We start from the raw sequence: 27838 nt of genomic DNA, 5'->3' as shown, positions 1-27838 counted from the left end.
GAAACTAACTTTGGAAAAATGTAACCGTGGCCATATTTTTCTGGACCTTTGGCTTCCATTGATCTGTTGCTTGGAGGAATTTTCTAAAGGTTGTCAACAATGATAAATGCAATGATGCTATGATATATAATTATTATTATTATCTTTGTTTTTGTCTCGTCTTATTATTTTTACTATTATTATGAAGAGTATTATTAGTATTACTGTTAGGATTGTTTTTGCTTTGTTTTTCTGTGTATGCATGGAGGCCTAGGTATGCAGACATGCATGTATGTGTTCATGTTGGTGGAGGGAAGGAATATACTGACATTCTGTGTACAGTTTGTTGAGCGTTGTATACCCATCCCAAATAAAACGATGATATAAAAAAAAAAAGTTTAAAATTCTGGTAATTGTTAAAATCCCAAACCCTTAGCTGCCAGAGACAGTTTACTTACACTAAATATCATTTAAAAATGTGATATTCTGTCTTCAGTAGGCTACAGAATCCCTGAGTGGACATACATTCAGGCACTTTATAAAACCCTTTTCTGTGCTGAGTAAATTGTGATTGTTTTCTTGAGCTATGGACTTCTTTCGTTTGTTCTCTCGAGACAACAACGTTGGTTTTCCCGAGTTAATTTTAGTTGTTTTCTTGAGATCTTGATAAAAAAAATCATTTTAACAGATGACACTGCTGTTATCTGACCGTAACACAAACTGTTGCCCCATGGATCGAAGACAGGATATTTACAGTTATGTCTCTCCTGCAATGTAAAACACAACGAGACTGAATGGTGGGGTGAAACCACTCCACTGCTGATCATCCATCATAGATAGTAACAGACAGGCTACTTAACGGGGTGAAGGCGGTGGTGATGTGTAACATCAGAGCAGGTGAAGTGGAACAGCGCTGTGTGTGCACGTCTGATTGAGTGCAAGTTCACTGGCCACCCACCCTCTTGCACGCCCGCACCTCGACACAAATTCCCACACTGGAATGAAATGTTGACGTACAAAAGCCTAATGAAATTTTGAGGCACTGTTGAGGAAACGCAATCGGCAAAGAGCTCCTGTAACACACATTCTGTAACCAAATGTTACACATACTCTGTAACACACTGTTAAACACTCTGTTACACACACCCTTTAACAGTTACACATACACTGTAACACACTCTGTAACAGATTGTTACACACACACTGTATAACACTGTTACACATACTCTGTAACACACTCTGTAACAGTTACACACTGTTACACATACTCTGTAACACACTGTTACATATACCCTTTAAAAGTTACACATACACTGTAACACACTGATACATATACACTGTAACACACTCTGTAACAGATTGTTACACACACTGTATAACACTGTTACACATACTCTGTAACACACTGTTACATATACCCTTTAAAAGTTACACATACACTGTAACACACTGATACACATACACTGTAACACACTCTGTAACAGATTGTTACACACACACTGTATAACACTGTTACACATACTCTGTAACACACTGTTAAACACACTGTTACACACTCTGTAACACACTGATACACTGTTAGACATACACTGTAACACACACTCTGTAACTGTTACACACACACTCTGTAACACACTCAGAAGCTCTGACAGCACAAAGACTCAGACTCTGAGGTGGAGTAAAAAAACAGGGTGTTTATTTGTTCTCAGCGCATCACTCAGCAGTGAGGTCACAGCGCACGCCATACACAACACACAGGGAGTTAATGTTTTTGGTAAACAGAGAATGAAGCCATTCCTTCACAAAGAAGGACAACATTCACACACACCTTGATACATCTGTATAAGAGGATCTCACTCTGAACGGTCCATTCAGGATGTGCTTTCAGAAGATGTCAAAGTGAAAGACATAAAGGACAAATCAAAGACCATCAGGTTTGTCTGATAAACACATTATCTTTAACGGAGAGCAAGGACAGTTTTTGATCTCAGACAGAGGAGGATCGAGTCATTATGTTAGCCCAGATCGACCTGAAAACAAAAACCAGGAAACATCTCAAACAAATGTGTCCAAACTTTTCAAAGGCTTTAACATATCTCCAAACTCTTTAAAACATAAATACATGTAAACTCAGGCTCACAGGGAGCACCTAGCAGGGTCAGCTCCACAGTATACGTCCGTCTGTCATGAGTTTCTGTTTGGGGAAATTCAACAGGTTAAAGAGGTTTGACATAAACTGACCACAATCTCTGTCCCCCCCAACCCATCAAGATCGTGTAATTTACAGAGAGTGGATCCTCTGATTGGCTCACAGAACTACCAGTTCTGGTTCACGTGAGGACACAGGTCCAGGTATCCAGGTACAGACAGTGTGCAGGAGTTTGCCTGCATTTTTTGTTACTTAAAACAATAAATTACCCAACATTGAGTGTCTAGGACTTTTATTTTTGCTGCAGTATCAAAAAAGGCATCGATATCATTTGATTATTACTAGAATCATATCCAAGTTTAAAACTGTTGACAACTCTAGTCAGACGGAACGATTGTTTATGCAGACTGTAACACTCTTCCTCAGGGTGATGAAGACCATGGGGGGGGGGGGGAGTGAAGGATTGTGTAAACATTTAATGTAAACAGCTGTTTGTAAAAAGGAGATAGAAAAAGATGAATCTCTCCTCCTGATTGAGTTTCTGTATTTGGATGGAAGAAACAGCAGCAACTCGTCTAAACCATCTACAGCTCTGTTGGGGAGGCAGGGCTTGAGGGCGGGGCTTATCAGTTGGCACTCTTTCTAACCAGGTGCTTCAGTTAATCACAGGTGAACACGTTAACATTAAAGTGAGCAAATTCAAAGAAGAAGAGCAAAATAATAGGAACACTAAAATTCACAAACAGAGAAAAACAAAAGTGTAACATTCAAATGTAACAGACTGAAGTACGCTGACTACATGGTAATACTGTGACCACCCCCCACCAAAAAAAAGAAACACAACAAAAAACAATAACAAAACAACAATAATACAAACAGACGAGAAGCTTCAAACGTCTGCAAAAACACAGAGAGAGGAGGAGAAATCATGATGCTCTCTCTCTGACTCTTTCACAGTTTCTAACTTTAGTGTTCAGAGAGTGTGTGTGTGTATGTGTGTGTGAGACAACAACACTAGTCACAGAAATACACGCGTCGTAGCTTAGACTCTGGATTATCGTACCGTGTGAACATATACAACACCCCCCCCCGACGCAAACACACACGTGAACACACACAGCGCCTGTATGTGACAAATTCAGTAATAAAAGTCCACACATACAGAGTCTGCTGAAGTCCATGAGAATAAGAGCCCTTATGTTAACCACCATGCAGAACAGGCCTGTGTGTGTGTGTGTGTGCTAGTGTGTATGTGTCAAAGAGGGTATGTGTGAGAGTGTTTTCTGCTTCTGTGTGTGGTTCATCCCAAAAGTCTTGCAACAACTTGTGTGTACAAGTAAATAACAATAAAGTCAGAAAAAAAGTGTTTCAATTCTCAAGAATCAGGTGTGTGCATGTTTTGTGATTGCTTGTGTGTGTTGTGATTGTGTGAGTGTGTGTGTTGTGATTGTGTGTTCGGCTGATTAAAAGGTAAAGATGCTGCAGCAGAGGGAGGGGCGTCCAGGACGGGCAAATAAAAACAGCTAACCCAATAAAAAGCAGAGGAGGATTACAAGTGTCCCTATGAAAAGTCTGTGACACACACTTACTCTCTCACACACGCACACACACACACACACAAACACACACACACACACACACACACACACACACACGGGGGGTGGGCTGGTTAAGGCAGTTGTTGGCAGGTGAGGCTGCAGTGAGGCGGGGCTCATGGCAGTGAAAGCTCCCACTAGAGTCTCTCCTCCTCCTCCTCAGCATTCCTTCACTCCGTCTCTATCTTCAACATCTTCTCTCCTTTGCTCCCCTCTCTCTCTTCAGCATGTCTCACTCAAATGACATCAGATTTGTGGGTACCTGAGGACCAGATGAGATGAGCAGGTAAGTCACAGTGAAGTGGTGCTAACAGTCGAGAGCTGCATAGAAAAACACTGTTTACTGAAGATGAGAAATATGCAACTCTTCTCTTTGTATCTCAACCCCTGTACAACCCTGCAACATCCGACACAACAACACTGAAACACATTCTCCTCTATGTGAGTGAGTGAGTGAGTGAGTGTTACAGTGTGTTTGTGTTTATATCATACCTGTTGCCTGTTGCTCTGACAGGCTGCACTCAGGTGTTTGAACCACAGCAGAGCATTTATCCTGTTTCCGGCCTGGTACTTGTAGGTGTTACCTAAGCAACGGAGAGAAATAGTCTGAGTGTAAAATCCCTGTGGAAAATGTGTGTGTGTCTGTTGCTGTGTGTGAGTCTCACCGTGCTCTGAGTCGGTCAGCAGGAAGACGTCAGGGTGTTCGGGGTCGTCAGCCATCATGGCCATGAGACCGACCACACACACGCTCTTACTGGAGGTGGATTTAAACTGTGAGGGAAACACACAGCTCAGGTCAGGCTAATAAAAAGACACCAGAAATAACCCATGTAATTAGACCTGTAGTTACACCTGTAATAACAACTGTTATATCTGTAATTACACCTGTAGTTACACCTGTAATAACACCTGTTATAATACTGTAATTACATCTGTAGTTACACCTGTAGTAACAGCTGTTGCAGTTACACCTGTAATAACAACTATAATAACACATGCAATAACACCTGTTATAATAACTAATTACAGCTGTAGTTATACCTGTAATAACCTTTAGTTACAACTGCAGTTACACCTGAAATAACCTCTGCAAAAGCATGTGAAGTTACACGTTACACCTGAATTTACACCTATAATCACAACTGTAGTAACACATGTAATTACAACGGTTATTTCACCTGTATTGAGACCTGTATTAACACCAGCAGTAACACCGGTTATAACCCCTGTAATAACACAAGTCATAACACCTGTGGTTATTCCTGTAATTACACCTGTAAGTACACATGTGCTAACACCTTTATTTCCCATGTAATAACCCTGACAGTCAGAACAAAGTACTGTGATGATGAACTCTTTACTTTATGTAACACTGAACATTGTGTAACAATCATTATCCCCTTATGAACACACAGGACGCAGGATGGTGGTGTATAGATGATTATAAGACAGCAATAAACAAAGTTCAGTTAAAGTTGAACTTGAGTGAAAAGAGCAAACAAAGCAACGCAAGGAGCAGAAGAATACAATCAGTATGAAGTGTTTGATCTAAAGCAACAACCAATTATTAAAATCCATGATTATCAGTATCAAAGTATACTACATGCACACAGTGTACTACATGTACACACAGTACTACATGTACACAGAGTATGTAACACGAAACGAACACGAAACACGAAAAAATAATCCCTCCATTCCCCCTCAAACCCCCACACAGGACTACCTCACTGGACTGTAAAATACATATAACGTGCAATATATTTATCTGTATAGTATTTTTACTCATAGTTTTTCTTTTTATATCTATTTATATCTGCACCTTATTTTTATTTTTTATATGTAAAGACTTGCTGCTGTTTTTATCCTGCACTACAACGAGCCAAATGCAACGAAATTTCGTTCTTATCTGCACTGTGAAGTACAAGTTTGAATGACAATAAAGAAAGTCTAAGTCTAAGTCTAAGTACTACGTGTACACACCGTACTACATGCACACAGTGTACCACGTGTACACAGTATAAAACATTCACACAAATCTGCTGTGTGTTTGACTTCATAAGGTTCTCTTTAGTATGGACACACAGGACTGCAGTGATGTCATCACTCTGATTACTTGATGAATGCTACCAGCTGTGCCCCAACACACACTCACATCCTCTCGTGTAAGTGTGTGTGCAGTAAAGCAGCATTGTTTCTTCACCTTGTGTATGTATGTAACTGGCAGTTTCCACAGGATCCCTGTGTGCCTCTTTGCTCCAACCCCACGCACTCCAGAGCCGATTTCTACCTCTCTAGTAAATGCTTTTGTTTCCAATTCCCAAGCCTCCGTCCATCTCAGGTACCTGACAGCTGCACTCTGCTTACCTCCAAATATGCATCTCTCTGCATGCACAGGCCAAGCTGAACAGACAAGATCGACCCCAACAGGAAGCCTGGGTTGATCACATTCACATCCCATCACTTTATAAACATCACGTCAAACAAGGCACCTGTAGTGACCAATTTTAACAACCCAATATTGTTTAGAAAAGTCACTTGAGGGATGAATGCGGAAGCTTTCAGACGCGTGCCTAGCTTGACAAAATTAACACAGTCCATTGATGTTGTGATTTGGATATTTCAATCCACTTATTTTTAAAAACTTCTTATCAATAAAGGAAAATATGATGAACCACTGTCTGTAAATAAAACAAACAAATCTGCTTTGGATGCCTTAACTCCAACAGGCTGACACGGTAGAAAAACTGTTTGCCTCCATTCAGTCACCTGTCCCACCTCACCTGGAGCCTTGCTTTAAACACAGCATCCGCCCAGGCTACACATAGTGCCCAGTAGAGGGCCAACACACAACCAAAAGGAAAATACCATGACACAAAACAAACACATAATTTGACTCCAACAGCACCAAAATAACTACAAATCAACTTCAAAACACAAAGTTACATGTTGTTTCTTCATTCCCATGTGAACTTGAGTCCAGCTGCTCATGGCTGCACTCTGCTGCACATTAATTATGCTTTAGAAATTAACCCAGTCGGACAGAGAAAAACACAGTTGGAGACAGAACGCTGCGCTCAAGGATCATGTGGAAATGGCCAGTAAGTGAGAAAGCAGTAAATCCGTAGATTTATTTTTCTGTTAGAAGCTCAAGTTCACCAGCAGGTGAGGGTGTGACAGATGTGACAGGTGTGTGAGGTTTGACAGGTGTGTGAGATGCATAAGAACAAGTGTTACAGAGCTGTTCCTAAACAGTCTGACCTCCTGTCATCCTCTACTTTGATGTCTCCTTAAATATAGGAAGGGATGTGTGTTAAGCCTGATTTATTCTTCTGCTTTAAAGCCACACTGTAGGTTCTTGTAGCCCTGTACCTATTGAGAAGCCTACGTACGTAGCCTGACATGCACCTCCTCAAAAATGAAACTACGGATCAAAACTACACAGACCACAAGCCTTGAGATTGGTCAGGTAGCAATGCGTTTCCTGCATTCACAACATTTCCGGTATTGCAACTGTTTTCAAAATTCTGCAGATGGAAGAACGCTACAAGCCGGTATAATCAACTGCTGCTCAATATTTATCGGCTCCAGCATAAAACGTTCTGTTTTAGTCGCCATGGTCTCCTGTACACATTACAAGCAGAGAATGTGTTTGAACCAGAAACTGGCAAAATAACTAGCATAGAAATCCCACTGCTGCAAAGTGATATTTGTAGGTGGAGTATTTCACTAGCTATTACGTTGATTTGACACAGAAGTATAAACAAGGCTTTACTTACATGTTTTCTCTCTGTGGCCTTCAGGGACTTGGCAGGATAGTAGTAAAGATGATCTCCACACAGAGCCACCCAGTATTTGGTCCATGACGCCACCTGCAGGCAGGAGAGAGCAGTGCAGCTCAGACTGAGTCAGACATACTGAAGATCGAGAAGAAATAGTAAGCTCCAACAGCGAATAAAGACTGACAATCTGAACAGATTACAACAGTACAGTCGCATGCAATGGGCCGTCAGAACAGGGGGAGGCACCTGCTTTCAACAAAGGCGCTCATTGGCTGTTAAGTGTCATCAAAAGGTAAACAGAATAGGAGTTTTTTTTTTTTTTTTTTACAGTTCTGTGGATCATTAAGGACGTAACATGTGTGAATTAAATCTTTTACTGGATTTAAATCATGGGGACTCATTGTTGGTGGATTATTGTGATCAGGAGAGTAGCCTACAGACGGTAAATCTTCAAATGGTAAGTTAAAAGACGATGTTTGTTTGTCGCTGGTCTGATCAGCACACACTGGGTTGTCAGTGTATGTGTCTGTTGTATCAGACATGTTTATTATGGTTATAAGGTCACATTAATGCAGACTTAATGAGTGATAAAAGGATGTCCTATCATAAAATAAAATGTTATTACAAGATTAGAATACAAATAGCTTAGCGATGTAAATACATTCAAACGGGAATATGAATCAATGAGCGCGAAAAAAACCAAAAAAACATTCTGGCAGTCAGTCAACTATGGGAGATATCTGACGCATCAGACTCGACTATGTAAAACCTTAGTATGGGACAGGCCATCCTGTTATTTTCACACAACAGAACATCATTTGCTAAAATACAGAGTATGTGTGCGTATGTGGGCATTCGTACTGTAGGTTTCTTGCCCTCCTTCATCACTGTCTTCCTCCTTAGCACCCCCTGCACAGTTACCGCTCCGGGATAAAGATGGACCGCCAGTTCCTCCGACTCTGCTGAACTGCAACATGAAACACAAACACAAACACACTTTAAAAACACACACACAGAAATTTGAAGTGAAGACTCACACTGCACAGCCACCTCTTCTTTATAGCCGTTTTCACATATGCACTCCGGATAATATCTAGATATTTACAGGAGGACTTCTCCGGAGTTTCTCCTGAACTAGCCGTTCACATATGCTCCTCACAGCGGGGGACTATCCCTGTCAGAGGGGAGGGGCCGACGTAAATGACGTAAATAAACAACGCGGAAGCAGCGGCTGAAGCCACAGAGTCCGCTACACGACGTTATAATGAGAATATTTGCCTTTATATCAATGCTATGTGTAATCCAATGGAATGACAGCATCCACAAAATAGAGGAGAACACAAAACATAATGCAGCTGTTTAATTATGTGCACAGAGATTGTAGTGGTCATGTGCAGACACTTTAGGCAGCCACTGTATATAAACGTCATTCTTTTTCCATTGGCTCGAGGTGAGCTCAAATTGAAAATCTCTGGAGTATATTCAGCTGCGTTCAGACATCAGCCCACTCGGATATTCTGCGGATAAAATACTAGGGGTCTGGCCGGAGAAACTCCGGGTAAAGTCTGCGCGAAAAATGCGGCTGTTTGTGTTCACACATAGCCTAAAGTCCCTCCGGGTAGCCGAATCTAAGGAGTTTGCAGGAGATTTTTGAATGTGTGAAAATGGTTTATGTTTGTGAGTGTGTGTATGTGTGTGTGTGTGTGTGAGGAGCAGAGTGTGTTAGTAGCAGAGCAGAAGGAGCAGATTGTGTGTAATGAGCTGAGCAGGTTGAGCAGAGTGTGTGTGGCGCAGAGTGACCCAGCTGATCTCACATATATATATATATATATATATATAAATAAATAAATAAATAAATAAATAAATAAGGCAGCAGAGACAGATACCAAGACACTATGATGACAGTCTTTTTATATAAATGAAGGGTGAGCATGATTAGTCGACTAAACCATTAAAGTCAGCACCCCAGTTAGACAGCATCAGAACTACTGATTTCTTATTCGCTGCATGTAGCCTTGTTTGCTTCTTGTTCTTCTTTCCTCCACATGCTTCTGTTTTGTATAAAGGAAATGGACTGGTTACAGATCTTTAATCAAGATATTTAACCAGTCCAGTTGCCTTTGGATTAAGCTTTGAATTTACCATGACCAGGATGACTGAGAACCTACACAGGCAATAAATTGTGCTCAACTTTGACTGTTTTCCCAGTGTTTTCCTAAATGTAGACTTGTCTGAATTTTTCTTTGCATTTAATCGCCTTGGAAAGTGTTTCATAGGAACATCCCTAACATTGATGCTAGGTGTTATTTGATGTATTCCAAGGCAACATAATGAAGCAGATACATGCACAGAGATCCCACTAGTTGTTCACCAGTAACAGGATATAAACATCACTACCCACTCATGCTCGCTTGGGGGGAATTTTCCAGAATGTTTTCTGCGTAGTTCTCTCATCAGCTCAACCTGACTTCAAAATTTACAAGAACGCTGGCAGGACAAAGAGCAGGAAAAGTCAGGGATAGAATGTACCTGTCTGTGTGTCTGTCTAGCCCTTTTCATACTGCACAAAAGTGCTGTATCTAAGCTCAGCCGTCATCACGTCTTTGTACATTCATTCCAGTACTATTGGTGTCCCAGTCTGTGAATTCACATTGCTTTGCAGAAGCACGGCACAGCAGGAGTTCCACATACACAAAGTCAGACATGCACACATACAGCGCTGCGCTTTGCTGCTGTCTCCTCAAAAATCGTCTCGCCTCTGTAACGCCTCTGTTACTACATCTTAAGACAGTAGAGAGGGGATCACTTTGTCTGCCCCTAAAGCCTCTGCGAAGGCAAAACATCACAGGGACCTAAATATCATGGCTTGAAACGGTAGTCTGAATCAGGCTGATATAACACTGTCTCTCTGTCTGTCTCTCAGTGTACTGCTTGTCTTCAGACAGAATTCGGAAACTCAGATTTAGCTCCAAGCTGAGAAACATCCTGGAAACTTATCACCACACCACGTGCGTGTGTGCGTGTGTGTGTGTGTGTGTGAGACATGCAATTGTATCAAAGGCAGTTGAATAGTGGAAACAAAGTGATGATTGAAGCCAAAGATGAAGAATCAAACAGATCCTGAACCCGCCACCAGATTTGTCACACAACACGCACGCACGCACGCACGCACGCACGCACGCACGCACGCACGCACGCACGCACGCACGCACGCACGCACGCACGCACACAGAGTGTAAGCCCCAGCAGACAGCGCCCCCTTCAGGTTCAGAGGATGAATAAAGAGGAGTTTCTGGTCTGGTTGTACCTGCTGGGCCTCAGGACTCCTCTGTGGGGGACTCTGGCAATGCGGGTCACCGGGCCCAGAGAGTGATAGAAGCGAGTCCTGTTCAGAGTGGGATAAGACAGGGGAGGATGGGGGGAGTCTGTTACGGCTGTGTGCGTGTGTTATTTGGGGGGGGGGGGGGGGGGGGGGCTGGATGGTGAGTTTGACTCATTCTGCTGTCTGAGGGTGAACATGGAGTCAGGCTGGACCCAGGCTACTGCTGTCGCTGAGTGTTGACACCCCCACCCCCCACCCATTCACTGCAAGACTGAGAACAAACAGGATTACCTGTGTTTCAAGTTACATTCAACTGGAACGAGTCAATTTGCTGGTGTTACAACATGTGGATGTTATGTACAATCAGAACACATACACACACAAACACACGAAGACACAAACATCAAACTCACCTCTCAAAGGCTGGCCAGGACATCTCCTCACTGAGCTCAGAGCCCTCACTGCTGCCTGATAACACACAAAAACACACAAATACATGAAAGGAACAATCTGTAGGAATTCCATTTGGTGCATTTTGGTGCCTACCAAAGAGGTCTCTGAGTGCAACTGCACCGCAATAAAATACACAGTAAAGCCTTTTTTTCTTATGACTATGTGTATTTGTTGTCGGTGTTATATCAAATACTGGGGCCCATGGAGATGAGTTGCATGGTGCTTTGTGGAGTACAGGGAGCATGCTTGTCTATCCATATATGCTTCCTCTAAAATCTTGCCTACAGGTTTTATTATAGAGTATCTTAAGCACACTTTCTGTTCCTCCCAGTGTAAAAGCAGAAAGTAAGTGTTTTAAAGTGGAGTATTATTTGAAAGGGGATTATTGTCCAACCAGATACGCTTCCTCTGAAATCTTCAATAACCGAGTACAAAACGTTCTGCCGATACTCTGATACAAAAAGAAAGCTCATGGAGTGAGCAGTGTAGCAGTAGAATTATTTGATGGGAGATATACATGCTTCATGCTGTGGTACCAGGCTTTGTGGACATGGGAGAGTCTAACAGCTTCTGGATGAATAAAAGAGTTTATTGTGTGTTTGTGTGTGTGTCTGACCGAGTGAGATGCCGCTGGACAGCGTGGAGCTCTCCGCCTGTCCTCTGCTGGGACTGTGAATCTCCATCACGCTGTCGTCCAGCAGGTGGCGTGAGCCAGCGTTTGGAAACGTGGCGCTTTTAAACTCCACTGTGTTCATTTTATGGATGAAACTGCAGACCGAGAGAGAGAGAGAGTCAGAGAGAGAGAGAGAAAGAGAGAGAGTCAGAGAGAGAAAGAGAAAGAGAGAGTTATTCCAGCTAAACTTTTTTAAAACGCATTTGTGTTTCTGAGTCAACACATGAAGAGACTGTAAGACTAACTTGTAGCCTAGACTGTGGCACTTCCTGTGTCCATACGGCAGCAAGTTTCGGGGGGAAGGAGGCGTGGCTGGCACTCTGGTTCCTTCGGCTACAACAGTACACTTCCGTCCACAGAGAGGAGATGCTGACGCCTCTTGACCTGCAGGAGATAGATAGAGAGAGAGAGAGAGATGATGGAGAGATTGGAAGATGAAGAGAGCTGCAGACCGACAGAAGAGAAGCCGAACTACAATATCCATCTGCCCACCTGCTAGTTCTTCTTTGGAGGGGTTGGCTCGAGGGGTGCTGGTGCCAGGCTCGATCCTCTGAGACAACCTGAAAACAGAACACGGGTTCAAACTCAGACCTCTCCATTATGACACAATCATATGTTAAACTGAGCGCGTGTAGCCTGACTGTATTTGAACACTTATGCTCTGTGTTTCTTACTTGTAGTTGTCGTCCTCCACAAACTTCTGCAGCTCCTCGATGTATCGGACAGAGTTCAGGTACTTCTGAATGTGAGGCAGCAAGGGGATATCTGGGGGGGGGGGGGGGGGGGAGGTGTAAATGTTCACTTGTGATCCAGGATGCTGATAAAGAGTTTGTTTGCACTGTAGATGTCAAAACTGTCTTTGATACTTTTTCATATCAGGTCAAAGAAACTCTCTGATATTTTAATGATTGAATGATGAATCAAAAAGCTTTAAATAACACTACATCTATAAGACAGGTGTGTAGGAGTGAGAGAGAGAGAATGGAGAGATAGAGTGTGTGTGTGTCTGTGTGTGTGTGTGTGTGTGTAAACCCACCATAGGTACAGGACCTCTGCAAGTCTGAGATGATCCTCAGAATGTTATTCATTAGGTTCGATCTCTGCTCGTTCTCTAGGATGCTTCCTGTGGATGGGTAGGCGGAGTCTATGTAGGTAAGGTCAGATAGGTACATCCCTGAAACACAGAACACAGGAAGTGACATCAAACAGGAGGAAACACACACACGCTTCTTTTTCCTCTAAAAGGAAGAGGACATCAGTTGTTAAACACACAGAGAAACACACACACACACACTAATGAGCAGCTGTGCCGCTGAAAATCACACAATGATGGTTCATATCACTGACTCACCTTTCTCTATGGAGGATCTGAAGGTCTGCTTTATACACACTAAGACACACTCAATGTGTGTCATTACATAAACACACACACACACAGACCGAGCAGCTGATTCTGACTGTGCTCCTCCTCTCAATGTTACATTCACACGCCAACGACTGATTCAGGACAGATGGAGGAGAAATAACAACACTGCACACAGGCGCACGCACGCACGCACGCACCCCATGTGCATTCTTCTGCATTCTTTTGTTAAACACTTTTTATTTATCAGATCGATGAAGGAAAGTCACTCTGCTGATTTTCTCTTTAGGTCATCTTTAGCTCATGATGACATCACAGGGAGGTGGGGCCACCCCAAAAATACAGAAGAAAAAAAACTAACATACCCTCCCCCTTATTCCTCTTCTACTCCTCCCCCTGTCCTCTTGTCTCTCCCCCTCCCTCCTCTGATTCCCCCCACCCTCCACTATCCCCCTCCGCAGTGAAAACTGGAGGTTCCACTCCTCACAGCTCAGTCTGAAAAAGTTCTTCTCTTCTAGCATGAACCAGTCTCAGTTTTTGGACAGCTGAGAGACAGGGGGGACAGCATCTGAGGGGGGAGGACGACTTCACTTAGATTGATCATCGGGAGAGACGGAGTGAGGGGAAGGCAGAGTGAGAGAAGACGGGGACAGACAGAGACATGAATTGAATTGAATTGACATGAGACCTGAATCCTGCAGCTCCACGTGACACTAGGACTGCAGGAAACACACACACTGCTGCTGACACACAGGTAAATAAGTGTGTGTGTGAGTGTGTGTGTGATAGAGGAGAAACACTCCAGTCTGTGTCTGTGTGTGAGCGCGAGCGAGAGAGAGAGAGAATTTTGCATACGCTTAATTTATAAAGGTATGTTTCCCATGCCAATAAAGCCCTTTTGAATTGAATTGAATTCAAAGGCAGAGACAGACAGACAGAGAGAATGAGAGAGATGGGGGGGGTAATTTGGAATTTTTATTTTAAATATGGTAAAAATTAACTTTTACTAATGCAGCATCATTGATCACTGTTGTTGTTGTTGTTTTGTATTGCATTGATGCTTTGGCAACAGTATTCATGTAACATTCATGCCAATAAAGCTTTCTAAAACTGAAATTTCGAGAGAGAAAGAGAGAGTGAGGTAGAAAAGATGGGTGGTGTGAACTCTTGTGGAGTCTGATGTGAACTGAGGTCAGATCTGATTATTTGTTCTGAGCTTTATGTTCCTAAAACAGCTCTATCAATGTGTGTGCGTGCTCAAAATCAACAGTTTGTTAGAAAGTCTTCTGTTTAACCAAATCCTCCATCTGAAACACACACACACACACACACACACACACACACACACACACACACACACACACACACACACACACACACACACACACACACACACACACACACACACACACACACACACACACACACACACACACACACACACACACACACACACACACACACACACACACACACACACACACACACACACACACACACACACACACACACACACACACACACACACACACACACACACACACACACACACACACACACACACACACACACACACACACACACACACACACACACAGCTTCAAAGAGCCAATGCACTGAAGAAAACAGAAATGAGGGAACATCTGAAGTTTAAGAAAACATCTGCTGAACTAAAGTCATAAATCTGAATATCAACAAACACAGAATGTTCTGCTACAGCCGCTTCCTTCAACTGAGCGTGTGCGCGTGTGTTGGAGTGTGTGTGTGTTTGTGTGTGTTTGTGGGGGGGGGGGGAGGGTGAGGCAGGTCTGAGGGAAACCTTTAATGGGTCATTACACAAGCTAACTGCTAACATCACAGCAGGCTTTAAGTCACTGCACACGTTCTGTTTGATGTCTTGGTAAGGTTTTACAGTCAACGAACACACACACACACACACACACACACACACACACACACACACATATACACTGGTCCTACAGTGATCAATGGTTCACTCAGCTGGACTGTTTGACCATGAAGCTCTGACCTGAGGATATACTACTGATGCTATCAGGGAAACACAAGTATGACACACAACACACACACTGCACACATACACTAAGACTGTAAAGATGTACAAAATGTTTTAATACCACATGTTTTTAAATGATATTATCTGTAATGTATATGATCAGTCGTATAAAAAAAGATCCAAAGCTGTAACTACATCTAGCATCGTTTAACATAATGATGATGATATAATAACAGATATCGTGTGTGTAGGGTCTGGAGTGTGTGTCTGCAGCTCGTTTAAAGTCTCTAATGAGAGCTGAGGGACACAGCTGAGTGGACGGGTCAGAACAGAGAGGGGGGGTCAGACAGGAGGTCACTGGCAGGGAGGTGGAAGAAGGGGGGGGGGGGGAACTAATAGGAAGCATGTGCAAAGGAGAGGGAATTGGAGTCAGAGCAGAAATAAAACAGTCAGAAGCTGATTTCACACATGAACAAAAGTCTTGAAAACTTCATAGCAGAAAGAATTCCTGGAAAATTCACCGTGAGCGAGGGGGAGGGCGTTATGAAATATATATCCTGCACGTTATAAAACTGCTGCATTATGTTTTCTGTTCTCTAGTATGTTCTTCTCCGCTCTTTCATTGCTACTGTAAAGACATCCAACTACACACATCATAGATATTAAAGCAAAAAATGTCCCCATAGTGTAATTTCCCCTTCTTTCTTTTTCTGTCATGTCTTGCCTGCTGAGAGACATGTATGAACAACCAGATGAGGAGAGTTTCAGGGACAAACTGTCTTAAACTTTCTGAAAATTGTGAGGAAAGCGTGAGTTAAAACTGCTCTGGTGTCCTGAATGTGCAGATTTATACACATACACTTATCAACTTGTATGTACGTTAGTGACACTCACTCTGGGGGAGGGGGAGTGAGGGGTGATGGAGGAGGGTGTGGTGGTGCTGAGTCCTTATCTTGACAAAGTATGAATGATGTGGGGTAAAGAAGGGTTTGTGTGTGTGTGTTGTTCAGGGAGGAGGTGGGGTTTCTACAAAGAACGATTGATTGCATGGTGGTGGTGGGGGTGGGGGGGGGGAATAGAGGAAAGGTGGGGCTGCAGCCTAATCCCACATACTGACCTCTGACCCCCCATCAGCACACGTGTAGAGTTTCACCGGAGCAGGAAAGAAGGGGGGGGGGGGTTCCCAGAACGTCAGTCTGGCAGGTTATAAAAGGGAATCACGTTTGTCTTATTTGACTATTAATAGAATATTATTCATTTAAGTTGTTTTAATATTACTCCAAAATCCAGAATATAAATCTCACTTGTATGTGAGTGTCACTGGTATATTATATTATATATTGGGGGTCTCTTAAAGGTTATAAAAAAAGAAAAAGAAAAAGAAAAAAAGGTTTAAACAGTGTTCCAGTGTGATCATTTCGACAGTGTTCAAGCCCACAACGGCCAGTTTGTTTGTAGCTCTTATAGTACCATCAGTTTTCACCATGAGGAGTTTGTAATCCTGCTAGCTACATGTACTCTAGTTGCGCACTAAGCCTATGGTAACGTTGACAGTTATGAATTACAGACCAACAGCCCACAAGTCTCTCTGCCCACCTCTTCTGGTCACTTGTTTTTTTTAATTAGAGTCTTTTCAATCAAACCAGCACTCCACAAGCTTTATTTACTGAATAGTATACCACCGTTTTCTTCAAATGCTAAATTATGACCTCATGATTAATCGTATCAGGTGGCGTGCAGTTGGTGATGGTAGTGGCGGTCATGATGGTGCATGTCTCAGTACTTTATACTAACACACACACAGTGACCAGAAGCCTCAGACTCACATGACATGTGACCGCAAACACTCATTAAACTGTTAAACCAACCAGCTCAATACACCTTCAAGTCAACAGAATCTTAATGAGTCTCATTAATTTCCTCTGTGAGGAGTTGCAAAGGACAATCACTGTCATCAAACAGTGTGTGTGCGTGTGCATGTGTGTGACTGTATGTGTTTTTTAGGATAAATCAGAGAATCAGCTCATGTGTTGACCTCAAACACTGCAGACATTATACATGAATCAGAGACAGAAACACGAGTTTGTCTCATTACAGTCACAGTTGTTCCTGCAGGACCAAAGACTCAGTTTTGTTTAAAGAGAAGGGAAGCTGTGTATAAACAGTGTCTGCCTGCCTGACAGTCTATCATTATCATTAACATCTGTACGTTTAGGTCCCACCGATAGAGACTGATGAAGATCTGTTTCTAGAATATCAGACAGGCTGAGTGAGATATTACTGTCTGTAACTCAGAGTCACACTGAAGTTAAACACCAGAGCAGGTGGTCTGTAGATCTGAACAATCAAGACTTAATCTTATATATATCAGAGTTCTTGAGCCACAGTTTTATTCCTGCACTGATCTGAGTCCATGCCTCTTAAAAAACTCCAACTCCTACCTACATCAGGGTGTAGAAAACCTCTAACCTAGGAGGACATCAGGGTTCAGAAAACCTCTAACCTAGGAGGACATCAGGGTTCAGAAAACCTCTAACCTAGGAGGACATCAGGGTTCAGAAAACCTCTAACCTAGGAGGACATCAGGGTCTAGAAAACTCTAACCCCAGAGGAAGTCAGGCTACAACAAACCAAAATGAGAAGTCTGGGTCCAGAGCAAAGGGAGGAGACGAGGGGGAAAGACAGAAACATGAGGGAGATTAAATATTTCCATCTGATGGATGCTGCCTCTCTTGAGGTAAATGATGATGACTGAGGAATCAGTGCGCCCCCTCCCCCTTACGCAGTGATGGTTTGACACTGCTGCTAAAGTCATCAGCTCTGAGGTCAGTGAGGATACACTGCCTGTTACATAAAAACATGGCAGCATGAGAATGAAAAATGTCTCTGGATGGTTACGCACACACACTCAGAGGGCCAGCACATACACCAGTTTTACCCCTCTCCCCCCCCCTCTCTGCTCCAAGAGCACAGATGGAAGAATTCCTGAAGAACCACAACAACGTCACACAGAGACACATAGGGCCAGTTCAAGGGTAGGAAAAGGACTGAAAAATGAGGCTCTGAGTGCAGAACGGCACAGAGATGTTATGAAGAGGATCAGGAGGGCCAGAGCAGAAACCCTGAAGAGATATAGACAGAGTAACAATCAGGAGAAGGGAGAAACTCCTCCCACTTTCTCTCTGATTCCTGCAGCCTCCTGAAGCACATCTGAGCCATCATATGAGAAGCTGCATCAGAAAGAGGGTGAAGGTAAATTGTGCTGTACGAGGTCAGAGAGGCTCCTGAGAGAAGATTTAAGAACACAAAAACAAATCAGAAGCAAAGACTTCCTGAATTTTTTTATTGTGCAGCTCCACTTTCTGCATTAAGGACTCTTGCTTGGTCTTGTGTGTTATTTTGCACTACGCCTCTGATGCAAGACGCGAGACTGGACACAGAAGTTAAACAGCATTTAGTGTGGTTATCATGCTCGTTCCTATTTCTCTTTAAGTGTCATCTGGAAGCTTTTACTTCTGCTTCTACTACTAACTGATAATTGCCTTTATCTTTTTTCATTGCAGCATGCACAGAAATAAGCAACATGTCCTGATTATACTGTTAAAAAACAGGTTTATTTTAAATAATAACAACCAAGGTCGGTCATCATCGCCTCTTTCTGTTGGTTGGTTACATGAAAGTATTTCTCTGCCTTATCTTTCATAAAGTGGCTCAAAGTGGATTATGATCACAGCAGGCGAGTCTTGTGTGGTCAGGAGACTTATTATACACGTTGAGTGTGAAGAATTACAGCAGCAGCAACCAGCTGCACAACATGATTCAGGCAACGGCATTTGAAGTTTCATCATTAAAATGAGACATCACATCACAATGAATCCACTGAAGGAAGGACATAAGAGTACGTCTCTCTCTCTCTCTCTCTCTCTCTCTCTCTCTCTCTCTCTAAACACCTGCAGAGTCAGAACATGTCAAACATAACCTGAAACAGGTAGGAGTCATTAGGAACAAGGAGAGATAATTCCTTAGTTTATCGGTCTTCGATTATGATCTTGTAGGGATAAAAAAAATTTTTTTAAAAAGAAGCTAAAATTGTTTGAGAATATATTTGAGTGAGCCGCCATGTTAAAGTCTATGTGTGGTCAACACATAGTGGGTTAATGTTTCTCCGCTCTCATGCTTACTGCCTGTTTTTTGTTTGATAGAACTAAAATATGAACCAAACTCTCAGTGTGTTTTTCTGCTCAGCTTGCTGAAAAGTTCCTGGCTCTGTTATTGAGTCATTGGAATGGTTCTTTGGTGGAAGTAGACTTTAATGTTCATACAGTGAGGATCAGAGGATGGGAGAGAATTATGTCATTGTTACATTATCAAAGATAAAGAGTCAACTCCATTGATCATTGTTGTTATAGTTTTGTATTGATGCTTTGGCAACATTGTTCATGTAACATTAATGCCAATAAAGCTTTATAGAATTGAAATTGAAATCTTTTAACGAGGTGGGGTTAGAGCTCAGAGAAAGGTTTCTGTCAGCATAGGCTGAGACAGAAAGCAGACGTGGTCCTCTGGGCTGACAGACAATACCTCTTTTATTCAATCAAAGAAACAGCACAAAGAGCTGAGAGCTAACCTTGAGTTGAGCCAACACACTGACCGACTGTGAGGATCTCAACGCGTCAGACCCTTCTCTGTTTCAGTGCTCTTGCAGCCATTTCCTGCGAACATACGATAAACAGCAGCCCTGCCCTTTTGTTAGCCATTGATCACAAAGACCGGTCTGTTTCACACATTTGTGTTTTCTCACAGGGAGGTACTCAGGAGACCACCACAACTGTCCATCTGTCTATCAGCCTGCAGCCATGACGAAGCTGATGTGGAGCCTGTATGCACTCCTCTGTCTCTCACTCTGGGGACAGAGTTCCTGCAGGAGCTCCAGGGAGGCCCGGAGGACCTCAGGACCTCCTCTGTACAGGAGCAAGAGAGCCCCCATCAACCCTGACGCCAAGAAGTGTTCTTACACCTTCCTGGTTCCTGAACAGAGGATCACAGGTTGAAATTCTTCTTTTAATAAACATATTTACAATTACTTGCTATGCTCTCTCCTGAACCTTTCATATCTGTACACAGGTCCCATCTGTGCCAGCACCACCGGCCCGGAGCCCGACAAGGACAAGGTGACCCGCATGGACATGGCAGACGTGAGGGAGGTGCTGAACAAGCAGCGGCGTGAGATTGAGACACTGCAGCTGGTGGTGGACGTGGATGGGAACCTGGTGAACGAGATGAAGCTACTGAGGAAAGAGAGCAGGAACATGAACTCCAGAGTGACGCAGCTCTACATGCAGCTGCTGCATGAGATCATCAGGAAGAGGGACAACTCTCTGGAGCTGGCCCAGCTGGAGAACCGTGTCCTCAACGTCACCTCTGAGATGGTGAGACTGGCCTCCAGGTACAAGGAGCTGGAGGGACGTTTCGCCACCATGGCCGGGGTGGTCAACAACCAGTCTGTTCTGATCTCTGCACTGGAAGAGCAGTGTCTGAGGACTATGGGACGCAGCGAGCTCCCAGTGGTCCCCCCTCTGGTGCAGGTGGTCCCACAGAACTTACCCGTCAACAGCCGGTTCACCAACGAGATCCAGAGAGACACCAACAACCGGGCCTTCCCCAGAGGGTCACGCATAGAAGCTCCAACTGCGAGCCCGTTTGGGATCAACCCCCCACCACAGGGAACGCTGAGCTCTGATGGTACGTACATGATTATAATAGACCTGTTAGATAAATGTTAGACTGGCAGAGACCACAGAGAACCACCTGATTATAACAGACCTGTGCGAGACATTTTAGACTGAAAAGGATCACCCGAGACCAGGAGGAGGGACCTGAGTAGACTAAATGTCTCTTGGTGTAATTGTCCTCATGAATTCTTTTTCAGTACAATCACAGTGGCCTGTAGGTATGAGTGAAGCTCAGTTTGTGGCTGCAGCAGCAGCAGCAGTGAGCTCATACATTCCTCTAATTCCCTCTTGGCCACTGTGTCGGAGCATGTGTAGGAAATTAGCAGGTTTGGATTCGATCTCTGAAACAACTCAGAAAAATACTTTGAAGAAATGCGATTCAGTTTTGACTGCAGGGTTTAGTTAAATGTATATTCAGTCAGTGCTCCACATAAAGAGGTATGTACCTTCATAGAAACATCTGATAGATGAGTCCCTTGAGTCTCAGACTCATAGACAAACAATGACATCAGATCCTCGGAGGTGATTAAGACTCTGCTGTGGTTTTCTCACAGAGCTGGATTCATTAAGAAACATCTTCATATGAAAACAATTTGTGACTTAAGATGTCACTTGGAGATGTCTACTGGTTGGAGCTGTTGAATTAACGCTGGTGATCAGAGCGAGGAGGGGAACGCTGACGGAGGTTACACAACCAGACTGGGATATGGAGGCAATCATATAACACGTGTTGAAATAACGAGGAATAAAAGAAGTGTGTTCATCCTGTCGGGGGAGTCATTCAGTCAGTGACGTCACTCTACTCACACAGGAATGTTCAAAAACTCAAACTTTCTCCTGTCTCACATGAAATCTGATAGTAAGACTTCAGTTACAGACATCATTACACTCAAGGTCTTCAGAGAAAATGAATTTACCTAATGTCAAAAGTGAATTCATTACGGGAAAAACTTCAGCACACTGTCTCTGCCATGTCAGGACAAAGAAAGAAAGGATCCTAAAAAAAAGGCCTACAGCTCAGTGTCATGCATTCTGGTTTCACATGCTTTAATGTGACTTTCACTCTGAAGTTTGCTAGAGACGATGACGTTTATGAATCATAGAGCAGAGAGGAGGAGGAAGGGTGGATTTAATAAAACACCACAGAAGAATTGAAAGACAGACTGTGAGGTGGATGGGGGAGGTTAGGGAAGAAAAAAAAACGTGTAGATGGACACACGACCCTAACCCTTACCCCCGAATGGATGAAATAACTCCTGATAAACTTTTTAGAGTTGAATTCTTCTTCAGAGCTCATCAGAACTGAAGCTTCATCACGATTATGGCTGAAAAGCTATGGCTGTTGGCATCCTCATCCAAACTAAAATTAAGGGAAAGTCAAAGATTGATCTTCTTTATCCTTCACATGAACTCATCTGGAACAGAACAGCATGTTTCATGATAGATTTCTGCATATTGCCTCCATAAAAAGTCCAAACAAAGTGATTAGGATGAGACTTTTCCTCATTAAATCAGAGTGAATTATTTACTGATTTTAGTCTGGTGCCAGCATGAAGGTAACGAGCATGAATCAACTCTTTTCAACAGGTAGAGTATAATATCTTAACCATCAGCCTGAACAGACCTCCACCGTCCTCCCTCTCTCTCAGTCTTCTTCCTTCAGTGAACACACATCAGCTGACCACACTTTGGTCTGTTGGAGACAATGACAGGGTTTATTTTTAAATCTCAACCTGAACGTTGTGTTTAGAGAAGCTGAGGAAGAGAACATGGCAGAAAGAGAAGAACCTCAGTGACACATCTGATGAAGACTGATTATCATAAGAAAAATAAAACCTGGAGCTGAGTGTGCCGAGTCTGTTTGTGCTCCAACTCTCAGCTGAGAAAACCATTCTCATGGACCTTGGGGGCCCCTCACAGTGCTGCTGTTCATACTGGTTCCAACATGTGGGCACTGGGGAATATAGGAGAGTGGGGTCAGTCTGAAGGATGAATCTCTGAATAATCAGGTTTCACTTCCTGTCTGAATGCACCCTCCCCAAGTGATGAAGATTTCTTTAACACATGAAGACTTCTTCAGCTCATGGTTCAGTGGATTTGTTCAGAGGGTGAATTTATAAGAAATATTGAGTAAAGCAGATAAAGTTCACATTCTACAGGAAGTTCTTTCTGTTTACTGTCAGGTCATCTCACAATCTAGTGTGAAACTGAACTTTTAAAATCAATGTAAACATGTTAGTGTGACTGAAATCCGACGAAGTGGAGATTCGCAAAGTCGGACTAAAACACCTGGTTAATGTGTTTGGAGGTTAATTTGCTCTCACATGTTAACATTGGACCAAAACTGGCCTTGCTGTCTTAGCATGCTCCACGGTTCTTGCACCGGGTTTTGACCTGAAGTCGAATATCATAAATGTGTAAAAGAAGAAAACAAGATGAAGGGATTGACATTTCAAAGAGTATGTATGAAATGTACAGAGCTGTAAAGTCGTCCATGCTTTCACCGTCTTTACAGTTTTCTGCTTGCTAACTTGTTTGTCGATTGTTTAGTTTGTGACGCAACAGGTCACCGGGAAGACGGTCCAATAGTAACGAGCAGAGTCAGACATACTTTTGTCAATAAAAGTATTCCCAATCAGTGCTTGTACTGTATACTGGGACCAGTAGAATAATTATATGGACTAATGTGATGTAACTGTAGCTCCACTACACTCCTTGGAGACAGGCTGAGATGAGCTGAAACAGAAGCTTGAAGCTGATTGTAAAGTTCTGTGTTGTCATATGTTTCAGTTTAAATGTTCAAACAGTCAGCTCTTTTGGCTGCTGTAAATGCCAATCAATATCCAGTATATGTCCCTCCCTAGCTTCCTGTTTGTACTTAAATCAGATTAATACAGATTCAAACAACAGTCTGCTGTTTAACAGGAATTCTACACATGAAATAGTGTTTGAAGAATGAAGATGTTTCTACAGGTATTTAATGACATGAAACATTTTATATATGAGCCACTAAAACAATGACCTCCCCTACGCCCCCCCAGGCCCCTTCAGAGACTGTTTCCAGGTGCGAGAGGCCGGACACACCACCAGTGGGATGTACCTGCTGAAGGCGGACGGCAGTGATCAGCTGATCCAGGCCTGGTGTGAACACGGCCTTGACAACGGAGGATGGACAGTGTTACAGAGGAGGAAAGACGGATCTGTTAACTTCTTCAGGAACTGGGAAAACTACAAGGTGAGACCAGGAACCTTCACTGAAACAAGCTCAACTTTAGTGTCATTCATCTACATACAGGTTTACAGCTTAACCAATTTCCGTTCCTAACAGAGCAGAGCTACACAACAGAAAACCTCAGAGGGGAAGACGAGGAGCAAAGGGTCAGCTTAGACTCTCTGACTGCTTACAGGGTGTAAATCATTGGCCAGCAGGGCGCCACAGAACACCCAAATATCTTCAAGATTGGTTTCCTAAATGTATTCACAGCTCTGTCTTGTCTCATTGGGTTATGTTGGGGTCATTTGTAGATGTCAACAGCTTGGAACACACAGGGAGCTATATACAAATATACAGATGAGAAATCCAAAGAGGGAAACTCTTAACTTGACTATAGATCTCATCATATCTCCATGTGATCCTGAGTTTCACTCAGTTTAAGGACACCCAGATTAATTAATGAGGCTGATGCAGTTTCTTCTGACAAACCTGAGTGATAAACACAAGATCTCAACCTTCAAACATTATCCCCTCTCTGAGAAAAGATCTGATTCATTTACTCAACTCGTGTTCTTTGGAACAGAAAAAGAAGAAATAACCCACAGACACGACTCCTTGTTGTTTTACTACCAGCCCAGCTGCAGATAAATTAAAACATCAAACTTCTATATAAATAACTCTGTGTTTGTCGTCCCTACAGAGAGGATTCGGAAACATTAACGGCGAGCACTGGCTTGGCCTGGTCAACATCTACAACCTGGCAAAACAGGGTGACTACAAGCTGATGGTGGAGCTGGAGGACTGGACGGGGAAGAAGGTGTACGCCGAGTACAGCAGTTTCCGCCTTGAGTCGGAGAGTGACGGATACCGGCTGAGACTCGGCACCTACCAGGGGAACGCTGGAGACTCGTTCAGCAGCCACAACGGCAAACAGTTCACCACGCTGGACCGCGACAAGGACGCCTTCTCAGGTGGGAGGGAGAGGGGCTTAGAGCTCTGAAGTTATAAGTTATAAGTCAAAAAGCTTCACATCTTGTTGATGTCTCTGTCTCCCTCAGGTAACTGCGCTCACTTCCATAAAGGCGGGTGGTGGTACAACGCCTGCGGACAGACCAACCTGAACGGGGTTTGGTACAGCGGGGGGGTGTACCGCAGTAAGTTTCAGGACGGGATCTTCTGGGCCGAGTACGGAGGAGGTTTCTACTCCCTGAAGTCTGTCCGGCTAATGATCCGACCCATCGATTGAGCCCTCAGACAGAGGATCCTTCGGACGCTCCTCGTCTCCTTTCCTTAATCTAACCCCTCCCCCCTCTCCGGAGCCAGGACCAGAGCGTCTAACATGAAGGAGGAGAGATGGCGGTGTTTATGACCGAACTATAATGACTCAGTCTGTGACTGGCTCAAACATCGACTTTGGTCAGTATTGGTCCATCAAGTTCCTGTGACCATAAAGCCCCACCCCCTGCCCTATGTTTATATCTGAGTTTATTAAAGGGAAAACCAGTGACTTCTTCTGAGCAGCTAAATGTGACAACTGATACCACAGGGTGTTGGATAAACTGGGATGTCTGACTGTGGTAGCATCACTTGATTTAAAGTTGTTTCCAGTTTCATCATTACAGGCAACCTTTGTCTACAGGTGTGTCGGTGCTGTCTGGAATTCTCTTAGACTTAACTAACTCTACTTTAAGACTGTTTAGAAGAAGAGGACGTAGCTTCTCTGTTTCTAAAGTGTAATCAACACAGAACTGCCTTAAACCTGCAGTCTTTCTTATGTCCAACATGGGGCGACTCCACTGGTTGCAAAAAGATGTCTGCAGACACAATAACATGTCAACCACATGAGAGTTTCAGCAAATGTGTTCATCAACCAAAAATAAAGCCAGGAGTTTCTAAAAACTACAGTTCCTCTAGTGTATACTAGAGGCTTTCTCCTTCAGTGAGACGGTCCCCATAGAGCCCATGTTTAAATTTTTACATTTACAGCAGAAATAAAAGTGTGTCCAGCCTGGTACAGAATATAAAGAGGATTTCTCTCTTCATGATGACTGTACAAGGTTGGGATTTCATGTTTTTTCCCTTTTAGATACTTTTGACACCAAGTGTATTAAAAGGATACAATCTCATATGTCTTAATGATCAGTAACAAAACTTTTTTAAAAATTACAGATCTTCAGTCGTATCAATACCATTCGATTTTTAGCAGAATCAAATTAAAGTTTGAATTCTGGTATCATAATAATTCTTTTACTGGGAGATTTTTTATTTAAAAAAAACAATCTGTTTTGATTTCATTTAGGATGTGAGTTTTGCATAAACTTGCATAATTTGGGGCGGGGTTGTTGTGACTGTTGAGGTAGAGTCAGCATTTCTCACATGTTGACCTCCATCATTGGGCTTCCTAACGTCTCTTCAGAAACCAATGACGACATCACTGAGTCCATGTTTTATACACACTGTGGTCTACATCTTCTTTTATGGTCACTTCTGGTTCCAAAAAAGACAAAATGCCAAAGCCTAGACTCAGTATTCCTCTGACAATGGGCAACATGTCCCTCTTCTATTCAGTCTCTGGTGAAGCGAGTGTCTGGTTCGTGCACAAGTATGAGCGCTGGTGTGTAAATATCTTTGGATTTATGTGTGAAGGTAATTTAAGAAGTGTGATTCTCCTCAGGCTAAATGTTCAGTGTTTTACTCTGATATTCTTTATTTATCAGTGTATTTATACTTTAAATATATCATATCATATAGTCTTATTATGTTTATGACATGTACACACACACACAGACGTCCTGTTTGATCACATTAAAGTCTTCTATAAACATGACCTGTGTTTGACTCAGCTTCAGATTAACGACAGGTTAAGGAGTGTGTGACAGATTTATGAAATATCTCAGAGTCAAATATGAGCTTCATCTGTAAAAACCATCAACGGTCACCTGATATGAAACATTCTGCTTTTATCTGATGACTCAAACTGCAGCTGGAGGCCACAGGAGCACAGAGGAGAACAAATGGAGTGAGAGAGAAGTTTAAATATCTTTTAAAGGAGATCTGAAACACAGAGGGCTGATTGGATGTCATCAGAGACAGACAGAGAGGACATTAATGATGCAGCTGAAGAAAAATTCAGACAGATTAACTAAAATATCAGTGAGGAATGAGAAACAGAACAGTCCATAAGCAGTAATTCTAAACTTTTGTACAACGCAAACAATATCTGCAAATGATGGACACGCACGCACGCCTGAATAACATAAACAGTCTGTCCTCTTCACTACACAGATTTAATTCAACATCTAAAATTACAAACACACTGATTTTCTGTGTGTGTGTTCTCACAGAACTGAGCGTGTCTGTCTGAATCTTATTATGATCCAGACATCATGAATACACAACAGGAACAAACAGAGCAGCAGTGAACACACACACACAGTATGGTGATGTAACATCACAGAGATTTTCCATTCTGTGTGACGTCTTTGCAGAGACACACAACAACACAACAGACTGAGTGCATTCTCACGCGCGCACACACACAGAATAAACCAGACTGTAGAGT

The 27838-nt window shown here is 42.9% G+C and overlaps 2 protein-coding genes across 3 annotated transcripts in view; one reads left to right on the top strand and one right to left on the bottom strand.

Moving 5' to 3' along the window:
• Nucleotides 1-1653: 1653 nt before the first annotated feature.
• Nucleotides 1654-27838, bottom strand: part of ralgps2 (Ral GEF with PH domain and SH3 binding motif 2) — a 50684-nt gene continuing 24499 nt past the window's right edge. The window contains exons 10-21 of one of the 2 annotated variants that reach the window (XM_020631910.3): nucleotides 12990-13127; nucleotides 12628-12718; nucleotides 12446-12513; nucleotides 12199-12337; nucleotides 11897-12048; nucleotides 11241-11295; nucleotides 10813-10890; nucleotides 8367-8472; nucleotides 7503-7595; nucleotides 4389-4494; nucleotides 4216-4307; nucleotides 1654-3985 (exon numbers count right to left, since the gene is read on the bottom strand). In XM_020631910.3, the coding sequence (XP_020487566.1) occupies nucleotides 3956-3985; nucleotides 4216-4307; nucleotides 4389-4494; nucleotides 7503-7595; nucleotides 8367-8472; nucleotides 10813-10890; nucleotides 11241-11295; nucleotides 11897-12048; nucleotides 12199-12337; nucleotides 12446-12513; nucleotides 12628-12718; nucleotides 12990-13127 (1148 nt within the window). In that variant the 3' untranslated portion in view covers nucleotides 1654-3955. The remainder of the gene's footprint in view (nucleotides 3986-4215; nucleotides 4308-4388; nucleotides 4495-7502; nucleotides 7596-8366; nucleotides 8473-10812; nucleotides 10891-11240; nucleotides 11296-11896; nucleotides 12049-12198; nucleotides 12338-12445; nucleotides 12514-12627; nucleotides 12719-12989; nucleotides 13128-27838) is intronic. The other variant, XM_020631911.3, reaches the window with a different exon arrangement.
• angptl1a (angiopoietin-like 1a) lies at nucleotides 13877-27103 on the top strand. Its single transcript, XM_065956020.1, has 6 exons — nucleotides 13877-14070; nucleotides 20134-20376; nucleotides 20455-21072; nucleotides 24104-24297; nucleotides 24977-25247; nucleotides 25335-27103. The coding sequence occupies exons 2-6, from the start codon at nucleotides 20187-20189 to the stop codon at nucleotides 25520-25522; spliced, it is 1461 nt and encodes a 486-aa protein (XP_065812092.1). The 5' UTR covers nucleotides 13877-14070; nucleotides 20134-20186; the 3' UTR covers nucleotides 25523-27103.

This window comes from Labrus bergylta, chromosome 6 (genome assembly GCF_963930695.1).
Source record: "Labrus bergylta chromosome 6, fLabBer1.1, whole genome shotgun sequence".
In the NCBI taxonomy this organism is placed as follows: Eukaryota; Metazoa; Chordata; class Actinopteri; order Labriformes; family Labridae; genus Labrus; species Labrus bergylta.
This window is presented reverse-complemented; position numbering and strand designations above follow the sequence as displayed.

What these genes read in the sequence shown, in the direction of transcription:
- angptl1a (XM_065956020.1), top strand. Translation starts at nt 20,187, where the DNA reads ATGACGAAGCTGATGTGGAGCCTGTATGCACTCCTCTGTCTCTCACTC. An exon ending in GGAACTGGGAAAACTACAAG is followed by an intron (nt 24,298 to 24,976) that starts GTGAGACCAGGA and finishes TCGTCCCTACAG; the next exon opens with AGAGGATTCGGAAACATTAA. An exon ending in CGACAAGGACGCCTTCTCAG is followed by an intron (nt 25,248 to 25,334) that starts GTGGGAGGGAGA and finishes TGTCTCCCTCAG; the next exon opens with GTAACTGCGCTCACTTCCAT.